General features: G+C 41.4%; 2 protein-coding genes across 4 annotated transcripts in view; both read left to right on the top strand.

Annotated features, from left to right (window-relative positions):
* ACMSD (aminocarboxymuconate semialdehyde decarboxylase) overlaps window positions 1-1,856 on the top strand; it is a 144,766-nt gene extending 142,910 nt beyond the window's left edge. Inside the window, exon 10 of the mRNA XM_088472397.1 lies at window positions 1,373-1,856. Coding sequence (XP_088328523.1) covers window positions 1,373-1,435 — 63 coding nt within the window. The 3' untranslated portion in view covers window positions 1,436-1,856. The remainder of the gene's footprint in view (window positions 1-1,372) is intronic.
* Window positions 1,857-6,403: 4,547 nt separating this feature from the next.
* The window catches only part of CCNT2 (cyclin T2), a 45,452-nt gene continuing 38,960 nt past the window's right edge, over window positions 6,404-12,895 (top strand). For 2 of the 3 annotated variants that reach the window (XM_088472272.1, XM_088472273.1), the window contains exons 1-4: window positions 6,404-6,696; window positions 8,236-8,317; window positions 10,893-11,021; window positions 11,731-11,791. In XM_088472272.1, the coding sequence (XP_088328398.1) occupies window positions 6,539-6,696; window positions 8,236-8,317; window positions 10,893-11,021; window positions 11,731-11,791 (430 nt within the window). In that variant the 5' untranslated portion in view covers window positions 6,404-6,538. The remainder of the gene's footprint in view (window positions 6,697-8,235; window positions 8,318-10,892; window positions 11,022-11,730; window positions 11,792-12,895) is intronic. The other variant, XM_088472274.1, reaches the window with a different exon arrangement.

Below are 12,895 nucleotides of genomic sequence, written 5' to 3'. Positions count from 1 at the left end.
ATGCGCAGAATGCAACAATCGGCCGATTGCATGCGTAATCGCAGTTGCGATCAGTAGTAAATCAGGCCCTAAATGTAAACTTGCTTGAGATAAAATGAGCATATTCGATAAGTCTTCAATTATAGCAGTAACATAAAGCTGCAAAAACACAGGTAGGTTTTCAGACTGCAAAAGTGGTTACTTTAGGTTAACATGGCAAACAGAGTAGACATGGAACGTTGCCTGAACATACCAGTGACATGAATATGCCATTGTGTGTTTACCTCAGCTAACTGCAGCAACTAGGCCGCAGTTGATCCGTTCAATCACCAGAGCTGTCAAACTAGACCAGTGATTCCCAACCACGGTCCTCAAGGCACACTAACAGTCCAGGTTTTAAGGATAGCCATAGTTGAGCACAGGTGACTTAATTAGTACCTCAGTTTTTTTGATTTAACCATCTGTACTTACGCATGGATATCACTAAAACCAGGACTGTTAGTGTGCCTTGAGGACCGAGGTTGGGAATCACTGAACTAGACTCAGGTCTAGTTGCTCTTTGTAGAAGTCATATTTTTCCACTTTATGGGCCACCGTAAAATTGGATCAGTTATCGAGAGGCACCTTAACCGGTGTAACCGAAAAAACTGATAAAATTATCACAGCCACTCCCACTCTGCCCCCCCTCCCCACCCCCTCCTGCCCCACTATACTTACCTGCCCCCCCCCCCCCTCCCCCACTCCTGGTCCACTTCTGTCCCTTCATTGCGGGCAAGAGTGAGAAAGAATATGTTGCATACTAAAACTGCATACAATCTTTATGATCTTTTACGGTTTCTTAATTAAAAGTGCTGTCTTGTCTACCACTTGTAGTTCTGAACATCTAGAGGGCGACCACTACAGTTTTCAATACTGGATCTTGTTCAACCTTTTGGGGAAAAATTATGTAAAGCCTACTCAGAGTTCATAAGATTACTCCAATTTGTATTTTACTAGGTCCCAAACTTTATGTCACCATGACAAAACTTTGACAACACCTAATAATTGTTAAAAACTTATTTTTAAAATGTTCAAATATAATAGTTAATAAAAATATAAATGTGAAAAAAATCTACAAAAATAAATACATTAATTAAGAAAGCCAGTTACTATTACATATCCACAACAAACTGTAATTATCTCCTGTGGCATTAAGTTAAACAGATGTGCCGACAATTGTGGCACATCACAATTGGCAACCACAATTGTGTTTGATCGTCAATCTACCATGGCTGACAAATAAAAATTTCCAATTAAAAAAAATAGATATTTTTTTATTAATACCTTACGAAATGTAGAATATACTGTTAAATCACAGCTATAAAACAATTTTTATTATTATTATATTTTACAGGACAAACTACTGGCTGTAAATGCATTGGAATTTCTTGGGCTTGACCGAAGAAACTTTGAATGATTGCAGAACTTCATAAATACATTTATAATCCGCATTTCATATACAGTATACATTTATATCCCGCAGTTCACAACTGCTTCCATATATGTTAAATACTGTTAGTTTATTAAATGTCTTGGTAACTGGGAACTATAAATGGGTGTGAATGTAGGATCCATTAGAATATGCCTGAGGGGTCCTTTGCCTTAATCTAGGTACTGTATTACTAATGTACACTTGTTTTGTAAACAGTACTGTATGTGTGAAACTCAAATTAACAATGGGATAGTAACACTGACTGGTGACTAACTTGAGAAAAGTTTCTGTGAACTGTTTGACACATATCGACTGGCTTCAATTTTGTGTGTTACACTTCTTAACATTGGCACAAAAACAGGTCTTAGAATTGAAATCATTGGGGGGAATTCAATTCAAAGTGATATTGAATAGCCCTGGGAGGGAGCTCCCGAAGCTATTCAATTCACTGTGCAGTTTGGGCGGCCTAAAAGATTTCTTCTTGCACCCCCCTGGGGATGCGAGGAGAAATCCGACAAAAGTGCCGTGTGCGCAGCTGTTTGCCGGCTTAGCGGACCACTAACAGACGCGCGGCCGACAATTTAGTCAGAGAATGCCGGTTCTCGCGATTAACCACCCAGGTTAAGTCACGAGAACCGGCATTCTCCGATTTAACAGCGCGCTGAGTTGAATAGATCCGGGAGCTCCCTCCCGAGGCTATTCAGCATCGCGCTGAATTGAATTACGCCCATTGTTCCCAGTGAAACAAATCCACTCGCCATATTATTTGCATTCTATAGATTTGCGGCAATATTGCAGTTTTCCAAACTCTCCTGGCTCCATTAAATTAGTAGAACACAATTTGTACACTCTGAAATCAATGCAGTGACCTCCCGAATGCAAGTGACAACGTTGCATTCATCTGATATGCGGTTTCACTTGTGTTTAAACCTGAAATTTTTAAAGGCAAAACAAAAGGCATTTGGTCCCAATCCTATAACATCTTTGGGCCTGATTCAGAGCCGTTCGCTATTTGCGGTCGTTCGTTCAAAAACAAGGGGTGGCTATTCAAATGATCCGTTCGCAAATTGCAGTCTGTTCACACCTCTAAGTCTGAACGAGCGAGCAAAACATACGCTCGTTTATTTGATAAAAACGCCCCCTGGCCGCTCGCACCATACGTCATGTCCACTATTTATTAGATTAATCGAGTACATCGTACAGCGTATGAACTGCTCGCTATTCTTGTGGTTGGTTTTGTCAACCGCTATTTTGCGAGCAGTTCTGAGTTAAAAAAAACCAAGTGACGTGGTCAATGACGCTGCTGTATTAATTATGCACTCCCTTAAAACGCCCGTTTTGACCTTTAAGCACGCCTGCGTTCGAATTCCACTCCCCTTTTTTCAAACACCTTCCCCTGTTACCACCCACATACGCCTCATTCTGTCACTCAAAGTAGCAGGCACTCGCTATATAGCGTACAAACGATTTTCGGCCGCACTGACTGGTTCGCGCATGCGTACTAAAAACCGTACGCATGTGCAGATGTGCGAACATCGCTCGGAACGAGCGTACGGCCGCTAGCGAGCGGCTCTGAATGAGGGCCTTTGTTTTTATACACACAGGGCCTGATTCAGAGCCGGTCGCAAAAAGCGAGCGCTCGCTCTGAATCAGGGCGTGAGTTTTGTTTTTGTTGCGGCCTCCTGGCCGCTCGCATAGCTGTGGGTTACCACCCACAGCTTATGCGAGCGGCCATGATGATGGTCACGATGGTCAAGACCATCGCGACCATCGGGCTTGCGACGGAACCCTTGCGGTAGGGTCTCGTTGCCGCAAGCCCCAGTGGACTTCCTGCACTATTAGAGCAGGAAGTCCACCTACTGACATCACTAGTGATGTCAGTAGGGCCGCCCACAAACGGAGGTGTTCCTGCAGGAACGCCTCCGTTTGCTCAGCCACCCCCCCGCCCCGCCTTCCAAACGGGGCAGCTGTCAATCAACATCGACAGCTGCCCCTTTTGGATGCGAGTGCCGGAGCGAGTGCTTTTTGCGCGTGCGCACTGGGCTACCATCGGCCCGCTCACAAGCGCATAGCGCTTGCGAGCGGGTCTGAATCAGGCCCACAGTTTTACATTTTCTCCCAAATGCTTTGCAGGATTGAGACATTGGACCTTAATCAGTTGGTATGAAACTCGATATGCTAATTTTTTAGTCTCACGTTGCAATTTTGCTCATGCATGAATTTTTACATTGTACGCCTTTTTTAGTCTGAAACGAGACTGAGACTAAGTGAAACTATAAGTGTTGTAATTAAAAAAATAAAAATTCTATTTGCGTCTGCTATTATTCGCATGTTACAGGATCCATTCCTCTTGGGTACTTACCATCTGTTCGTAAGCTTGCGAGCAGGGCCTTCCTACCTATATATGTCTGTTATTACCCAGTTTTGTTCTATTAATGTTTACAATTGTAAAGCGCAACGGAATATGCTGCGCTATATAAGATACTGTTAATAAATAAATAAATCTGTTCTATCCAGTCATTAACTATAATTCAATTGTATTCTGTACTGCTAGATTACACTATTTGAGAATACTTGCAGAATAGCCATAGGCAGTGATGGTTGTTCAGTGTGTATGAACGACCATCATCACTCGATCTGCAGATATATGTCAGGTGTGTACCCACCTTTAGGAGCTGTTTGGTTAATACTTTATTCTCTCACAATTTTATCTCTCTCTGAGCTTTGATAAATCCCCTCCTTATAACAATACAAATATAGATAAGAACCAGTTAAACAAGTTAAATACTACATAAATCACAACATTGCTGGCCAGTCCCATAAGATTTTGATTAAAAAAAAAAAAAAAAGGTGCTGCCTTATTGTCTGTTGAATGTATACACAATTAAACCTCCATCTGCATTACAGAAGTGAGTCTATTATGTATTGTGTTCAGGTTTCACCAATACGGAGACTTCATGACTTAAATTGTTTATGTAGATCATTGTTTCTAGACTTTATAATATTGTGTACCTTTTCATAGCAGCAGATATTTACCAGTTAACACCTAATTGTATGTTTGTAGCTAAAATCTGCTGGCATTTTATCAATATTATTTTCACTAAAATAATGTGAAAACACGTGTTTTCACAACCTTTCACATTATTTTAGTATCATTTAAATGTATTAAGGGATTTTGGAGCAGTTTTTCTTAAAAAGCACCTCCAACCTCTTAAATATATATGTATTTGGGCCCACACTGTTGGGCTGCATAAATTGTTTATTTGGTCCTCATGCAGCCCTCATGTTTGACATTGCCTGGTCTAATGTGTACCCAGCTTTACTTACTGTGCTGTGCAGTACATTGCCTGAAACCTGTGTATGTGTATATATTTTTTTACTTGAGCTTATTATCTCTCTGATACCTTTACTTGACTTTAGCATCTTTCTGATACAAGCTAACTATCAATTTGATTGTGCTAAATGTTTTTTTGGATGGCATTAGTCATTGGAATGGAACATTTTGTTTGTATATGTCTTTAATTGTATGTGTAAAATTAAATGTGCATTATATTTCAAGTAAGATATTCTGGGTCAAGCTTGAATGCCTGCGTAACTGGTGGCACAATTCTCCCTATTATGTGCACTGCTTGGTGGGTTCCTTGCCACGCATGCGCATTAGAGCTGGTACATCGGTACCTAAAAAAGGTGAATGTGAGTGTGAAGTATGGGAAAACACATAGGGCCGTATTCAATTAGCCGTGAGAAGTGCCGTTTGGAGAAAAGTTTTGGCCGAATTGGACTTTTCGCCTATTTTCAACTTATCCCTGTATTCAATTGCAGGAGATTTCACCTAAGCGGAAAAAAACAGGTGAAAAGTTTTCTCTATGTATAGGCAGGCGAATTGGAAGTGCAAAATCTCTATTTTGGGGTGCAAATGTGGGGATTTGGTCCAGAATCCTTTGGACATTCCCCCTAATGACTAATCAGTCCAAAAAAGTTAAACTTTTTTTGTCATTTTGGGGTGAAAATGTGTAAAAAGTGGGGGGACCTGGTACTTTGGGGGGCTATATGGATGGGACAGGTGTTTTTGGGATTGCACGACGCTGCAGCAGGTGTATTTTTAATCTTCACTTTAGAGACATTAAAATATGCTAGTACCCATTTTCATGTACCCCAAATTTGAACCCGGTACTTATTTTTCACAAAAGAAATTGCTTTCTATAATTTTTCAGCACATACGATATAACAGCCAATTCTGACACTTTAAGAACACAAAACACTTTTATTAGGGCTAGTAGAACACTTCTATTGATTTATAATGTTAATGCAGTTTTTTCTGGGGTACAGACTGAAGTCCCCAAAAATCTTAGGGACTTTTCGCCAGTTTCACTTTCAAATGATTTCGCCTGTTTGCCTTTTCGCGTCTTTTGGAATTGAATACGGAGATTAGAGAGAGCGTGCGGGGAAAAAGTATAGCCGAAAAACACGTGAAGGTGGCGAAAACATTGCGGATCAACTCTTTGCGGCTAATTGAATATGGGCCATAGTCTATGTAAACTATTATTATTAGAAATTGTCAAGTGAATTGATTTAAAGGTTTGGTCTTGAATGAGAAACAAACATACATTTCATTTTTATATATTAGTAGGAATGTTGTTGTACTACATGATTTATGAAACATAAATCCACCTCATAGCTGGGTTGTCATTCCCCTTCTTAATGTGATTATTGTGGTCGCCAGACACAGTATACATGTGACCCAATTACTGTGGACAGGATTGAGTATCTATCTATCTATCTAATTAATCTATCTATCTAATCTGCACACACACGTCCCCCAAGTTTACAGCAGGAACCCTTGTTACTTTGTCACGTGATAGAGACATCGAGCGAGCCCCGCCCACTTCCCGTGTTGCTAGGGGTTGCTATGTATGAAGTCGTCTCGCGGCGCCGCGCACTCAGAGAGTTTGAGGGCGGAAGAGAGTGACTACGTGCTGGTGACCGGGTCACGTGAGGAACGCGTTTCCGGCTCATTGTTACGGCACTTCCGGTGATTGTGACGCACTGGGGTTCGGCGGCTGACGGCCGCTCGGCTAGGTTTGGGTTATGGCGGACTGCCGAGCGTCCACCCCTCGCTGGTTCTTCACCCGGGATCAGCTGGAGAACAGCCCGTCCAGGCGCTGCGGGCTGGAGGCTGACAAGGAGCTCTCCTACCGGCAGCAAGCGGCCAACCTGATCCAGGACATGGGCCAGCGGCTTAATGTGTATCCTTTTCAGTCATTGGGGCCTAGTGCCTGCCCTGCTCAGCGTGGTATCTCTGGGGAGGGGTGGGAGGTCTGTGTGCGGTCGGGGGCAGAAGCGGCTTGTTCACCGGGGAGGTTGGAGGCATCTGCGGCCCAGAAGCTCTTTGTGTGTCCGCTGCTGATGTGGCTAGGCGCGAAGGCCCTGAGCCCTTACCACCGGTATCCTGTACCCCTGGGGCCCTCTCACCACCGTGGACCTGTACCACTTGGGCTTTATCTTCTTTTACTGGGGTACTGTGCCACCAGTGCCTTGTTCCACAGAGGCCATGTCCTCTTACTCTGGGGTCCTGTAACACGGGGACCCTATCCCTTGCTCCGTTCCATTACCACCGGGGTCTAGTGTGCTGTTACACTGACTAGGCCTTTGTGCCCTGGCGTTCTGTATAATTGCGGTATTCTCCCCTGGCGTTCTTTACTGCTAATTTTCCAAATGTCATTGTTTTGTGTCTGGGTAGAGATGTGCTGCTACTGCTGTACATTGTATGATGCATGTTTTATGATAACATTTTGTTATCTTGATGTAATTGGGATGATTAGATCCATGGTTTTCCAACACTTTTGAAGGTTAGTCCCATTTGTCCTTACTAGTTGTGGAAAAATGTAGCTCCCCCATGCAAGATTGATTGGTAAATAAGTAGATTTAGTCAGACAATAGTCCCAGTATATTTTCAATGTGGAATGGAAACTAATGTAATTTTCCTTCTGTTCATAGTACTAGTTTTTGACTATCTGTTGGTGTTTATCAAATTGTCATATTTGTTAAATTCTAACAATAACCTAATCTACTTCTATTGCTGTTTTTTTGTATTTTTTTTAATAGATTGCTTTAGTAGTTTGTTAATACTATCCTTTTAGTATTTGTATTTCAAATATGTTCAGTGGTTCAGGATGGAGTTTTTTTTAGAGAGATTCATGGTTGAGCAGAGGTGGTTATATCAAATTGACTGAGGTGCTAATTAAGTCACCTGTGGTCAAGCAAGGATATCCTTAAAACCTGGACTGTTATACTGCTTTAACACCAAAAACCCTGGTCTGACCTGGATTTTCAGGCATGGTTCCAACCGAGGTCAGACACCGTTTACACAGCACAATCGATCTGGGTTATTCTCAGGTCAGCCCCGTTCACAACCCGGGTTGTGCCATTTGCACTGCACCATTACCCAGGTCCATCCTGGGTCCGACCCTGGTAGCTACCTGGGCTGGGTTGCAGGGTCACTTGATCCGGGTTATTTTTAAGGGACCCTTTTACACTGATCTGCGACCCGGGTAGACCCTGGTGTAAAAGGGGAATTGGGGTGCTTTGACGACGGAGTTTGGGAAACTGGTTTAATGTAAAGGAAACATTATACTTTGCTATCAGATAAGAGTTGTTTATATTCTGTTATATGAGAGAGATTCCTTCCGTTCACCATACTATAAATGAGATGTAAGTGTGTAGGAGATTCTTTTGTTCATGTTTTCTTCCCAAGTAGCTGCTAATTTCCCTAACGCAATCTACAGTTCTCAGCTAACCATAAACACTGCCATTGTTTACATGCACAGATTCTATATGCATCATTCTTTTACCAAATACCACAGAAATGTAAGTACAGCTTTGGGTTTCTTAGAGTTAATGTAATACTATCCTCTGTAAATATGCATTGTTATGTTCTTAAGGTTTAATTTCATTTAATTAGTTTAACGGGCTGCCAAGAATGGCCTTCTCTATATACAGGTTGATGGGATAACTGAATTATGTAATTAAGGTGGGCCTTCCAGATCAACTTGTATTGTATTTAAAACCCGATGCTGTCTATAATGTCAGTGATGGGTGACTAGCGGTAAGTAATGGTGGGTACACACTATGTACGCCGACGTTCACCAACATATCATGGGTACACATTGCCCGACGGGCAGCAGAAACATTGGCCGATCAATTGATCGGCCAATGTATCGGTCAGTGTGTACCCAGCTTTAACCACATACTTTATTTTGTGCTTTTTGTTTTTTAGGTAAATGAAAAACATGACTATACCACACTGGTCAATAAGTCTAATTTCTCTACACACTTACATTACAATTCATTTATTTTGTGTGAACACATTAGCCTGTAATTTTGTGGGTTTGCTTATTCAATTAAAATGAACCAAAGTAAATTGAGTGATTTTGCTAGTTTTTATTGATATAAATATTTTTTAAACCAGCAAAATATGCATTGGCAAAGCTAGTTCTTTAATATGAGCAACATGTGCCATAATATTGTTCTGGCTGAGGTGTAATGATTTCACTTGTAGGCTCCTAAGAAGCAATATTCCCATGGTTATGAAATGATGCAATTCTTGCACTGGTTTTCTATAAAATAACACTGAATTGAATGTGCTCCAGAAGAGTCTCATGCACTATATGGCGAAAAGCATGTGGACACCCAAATAGCACTGCTATATGTGCTGGTTGAACATGTCATTCAAAACCATATGCTTTAATTTAGACCTGTCCCTCTCTTTACTGCTATAACTGCCTCCACTCTTCTGGGATGGCTATCGCAAATATGGCTGTAGGGAATTTGCATTCATTCAGCCACAATGGCATTAATTTGGTGAGGCCTGGCTCATAGACAGCATTTCAAGTCATGTTCTTCCACACCCAACTCTGCAAACCAATTTTTAAACTGTTACCATAAAGTTGTAAGCACATCATTCTTTAGAATGTCTTATACTGTAACATTAAGATGTTCCTCCATTGTAACTAAGGTTTCCAACCCAAACCACGAAAAACAGTCCCAGGTCATGTTTCTTCAACCAAATTTTACAGTTGCAGTTACACATTTGTGAAGAAAGTGTTCTGCTGGTATCTGGCAAATCCATACTCCTCTCTCAAACTTCTAAATGGCGACACATGATTCGTCACTCCAGAGAATGTGTTTACACTAATTTGAGAGTACAATGCAAGTGAGCTTTACAACGTTCATGCCAATGCTTGGAATTATGCATGGTGATCTGAGGCATAATGACAAACATTGACTGCTTGCCCATGGAAACCAAGTTCATGAAGCTTCTGATGGACAGTTCTTGTTCTGACGTTACTTCCAGAGACCGTTTGGAATTTTGTAGTGAATTTTGTAACTGAGCAAAGACTGTATTTATACACTTCAGCACTTAAGGGCCCCATTCTGTGAGCATGTGTCCTTCCACTTCGTAACTGAGCAGTTTTTGCTCCTAGGGGTTCCCCTTCACAATAACAGCACTTAGTTGATGAGGGCGGCTGTAGTAAGGCAGAAGTTAAACTGACTTGTTGGAAATGTGACTTTGAAGCTCTTCCATACATCCCATCCTACTTCTAGTTTATGGAGATTACATGGTTACATGCTTAATTTTATGCACTTGTTAGCAATGGATGTATCTGAAATGGCCAAACTAACTAATTAGAAAGGGTGTTCGCATGTAGTTAATGTATACTAAGCTTTATTAGTAGTAATTTTCTATTAAATCTTTGATCTTGTGGAACTGTCCATGATATATTTTCCTGTGCTTGTTACCTGCAACAGTTCTCAAAATAGTGATCTATTATCTCCTGAATTCAAACGTTAGGGTAATATACTCGCAGCATTCAGTGTCTTTTCTGTGTTGAAGTCCAGCAATGTAGTTATCGCAATCATTTATAGACTTATTTGAAGGGCACTTGATGCCGACCTCTAGGTACTTGGCATCGTTTATACATCTGCCACGGTTTCATATCCATCAATGGGCACTATTCAGTTGTTTTCGCAGGCCGGAACTACCGTCTAAAATGACAGGAGATTGCGGGGCGCTATTTAATTGTTGCTGATTTTCGTGCTGATCGCGCCCATAGTGGTCGGGTTTAGCCGCAAACAACTTCTACCTCTGACCAAAGTGCTGGGCGCCCAAACAGGTCACTTTTCGCCCATTTACGCTCACCCACCCCGGGGCTACGAACTGAAATGGTGTACCGGCAGCTGATCGTGCCAGACAGAAGCAACTATTGAATAGCTCCTGTCGGGCGCGTAAGGGGGCGAAACAATTAAATACCGCCCCCATGAACTGTCAATGTGAAACTACAACCTTGTATTTTAAGTTTGGGTGGTCCTTTACTTATGCTTTCAGCTGTAATAAGGACCAGTGAGAGATTTGCTTAATTTTACTGTTTTATTCCGTTTTCAGATAATCTCTCCTACTGCATTATTCCTGGCTGCCAAAGTGGAGGAGCAGCCTCGTAAACTTGAACATGTCATCAAAGTGTCTCATGCTTGTCTTAATCCACCAGATCTGCAGCTGGACACAAAAAGTGAAGTGAGTGCATATCCTAGCCATACATAAAGCTCTTTAAGAGCCCAGTTAGTGTTTACTTTTATAGATGCCAGAGGTCTGTGTAAAGCTGGGTACATATCGTGCAGTGTGTATGCATGATATGCGCGCTCCTGCATTCGCATGCGACGTCATCAGGCTTGGTGTCCTGCACGTCAAACCTGATGATATCGCATGCGGCACCATGCATATTAATGAAGGACTGAACAAGTGATCGTTCCATCCTTCATTAATCGCTGCAGTGTGTACCGGCAATCATGCGATGTCCATAGTGTCTCTGGACATCGGCACGATTGCAGGTCGCACAAGTGTGTACCCAGCATAAGATCTGCAACCTAGATCTGCACTTTCCTTTCAGATGTTGAATTGGCCAACAAAGTAACATGATTCAAGTGACTAACAACATTTTCTGTTTCCACTTGAGCCATATTTGCTTTGCTGTTTCAGCCTTTTTCCATGTAGCTTTATTATTTTAGTTACTGTCTAGCTGTGGGCGATGAAATGTCTCATTACACTATGCTTTGTATTATAATTGGCGTGTAAAATATGGACAATACGGACCAGTACATTTTAGCGAGTTTGACCTCTTGTGCATTATTTTTGGGAGTTTGGCTTATTTAATAAGGTTATTGTAATGTAGCAATAGTCTTCTGTTCACTGACTTATAGTTATGAATGTGGTCTTCTGTTTCTAGGCATACCTACAGCAAGCTCAAGAGCTGGTAATACTTGAAACTATACTGCTACAGACCTTAGGTGAGTATTTGTAACCTGATGGGGTTAATTGTATTTCTTTCGCTGGTATTTTATAGTGTGAACAAACTGATATGCATGTACTATACGGGTGTGTGATATACACGTAACACACCATGGGTCCATCTCAAGTTATAATGTGCAGCATTAAGGTCACTACAAATCATGCATTCAAATCTCAATATATGCTTCATCTGAGTTCTACAGGCCGACAGTTTTGCAAGAGAGTATCTTTTTTGTTTAACAAGACACTTTCATGTGCCTTTAGATTCTTAGATGTCCCGGTCACTCTAATGCAGTGGTTCTCAAACTCGGTCCTCAGGACCCCACACAGTTCACTTTTTGCATGTCACCCAGCAGGTGCACAGGTGTATTCATTACTCACTGACACATTTTAAAAGATCTACAGATGCAGCTAATTATTTCACTAGTAATTATGTGAGGAGACCTGCAAAACATGCACTGTTTGGGGTCCTGAGGACCGAGTTTGAGGACCTGTGCTCTAAGGAATGAATTACATTTGCAATTATTTAATAAGAGGCATCAAGTAACTATCAACAAATAGGATGAATGTCGAGTTGAATATATTGTTAATACGAGGGTTGTTCAAAACGTATATGCCTAAATGCTCACAACTCCAATTATATTATAGATAGAGATTTGAAAATTTGCAGTAAAATACTTTGAAGTCTTAGTAACAGACTGATTCTACTCAAAAAATTCACCATCTGCCCTCAAACATTTTCTCCACCTATCAACCCAGGCTGTGAATCCACTTTGAAAAATTCCAGTGGTTGGTGTTTGACCCAGGAACGTATGGCGTTTTTAACAACCTCTGTCTTGAAAATGTTGACCCCGGAGACTGTATTTGAGAGGGCCAAACAGATGAAAATTTTAGAAGGGGCCAAATCAGGACTGTATGGTGGATGTGGCATTATTGCCCACCCCATTTTGGCAATAGCTGCAGATGTTGCCATCAAAGTGTGATGTTTGGCATTGTCGAGGTGTAGGATAACATTTGACAGTGCAATTGTTGACCTTTTTTTGCGGATGGCTTAAGTGTAATAATGTATCGATCACTGTTGATTGATTGGTTTGGTTCCAAGT

Source organism: Taudactylus pleione, unplaced genomic scaffold (assembly GCF_031769625.1).
Source record: "Taudactylus pleione unplaced genomic scaffold, aTauple2 ptg000122l, whole genome shotgun sequence".
NCBI classification, from domain to species: domain Eukaryota; kingdom Metazoa; phylum Chordata; class Amphibia; order Anura; family Myobatrachidae; genus Taudactylus; species Taudactylus pleione.
Note: the sequence above shows the minus strand (reverse complement) of the source record. Positions and strands in the feature narration are given on the sequence as shown.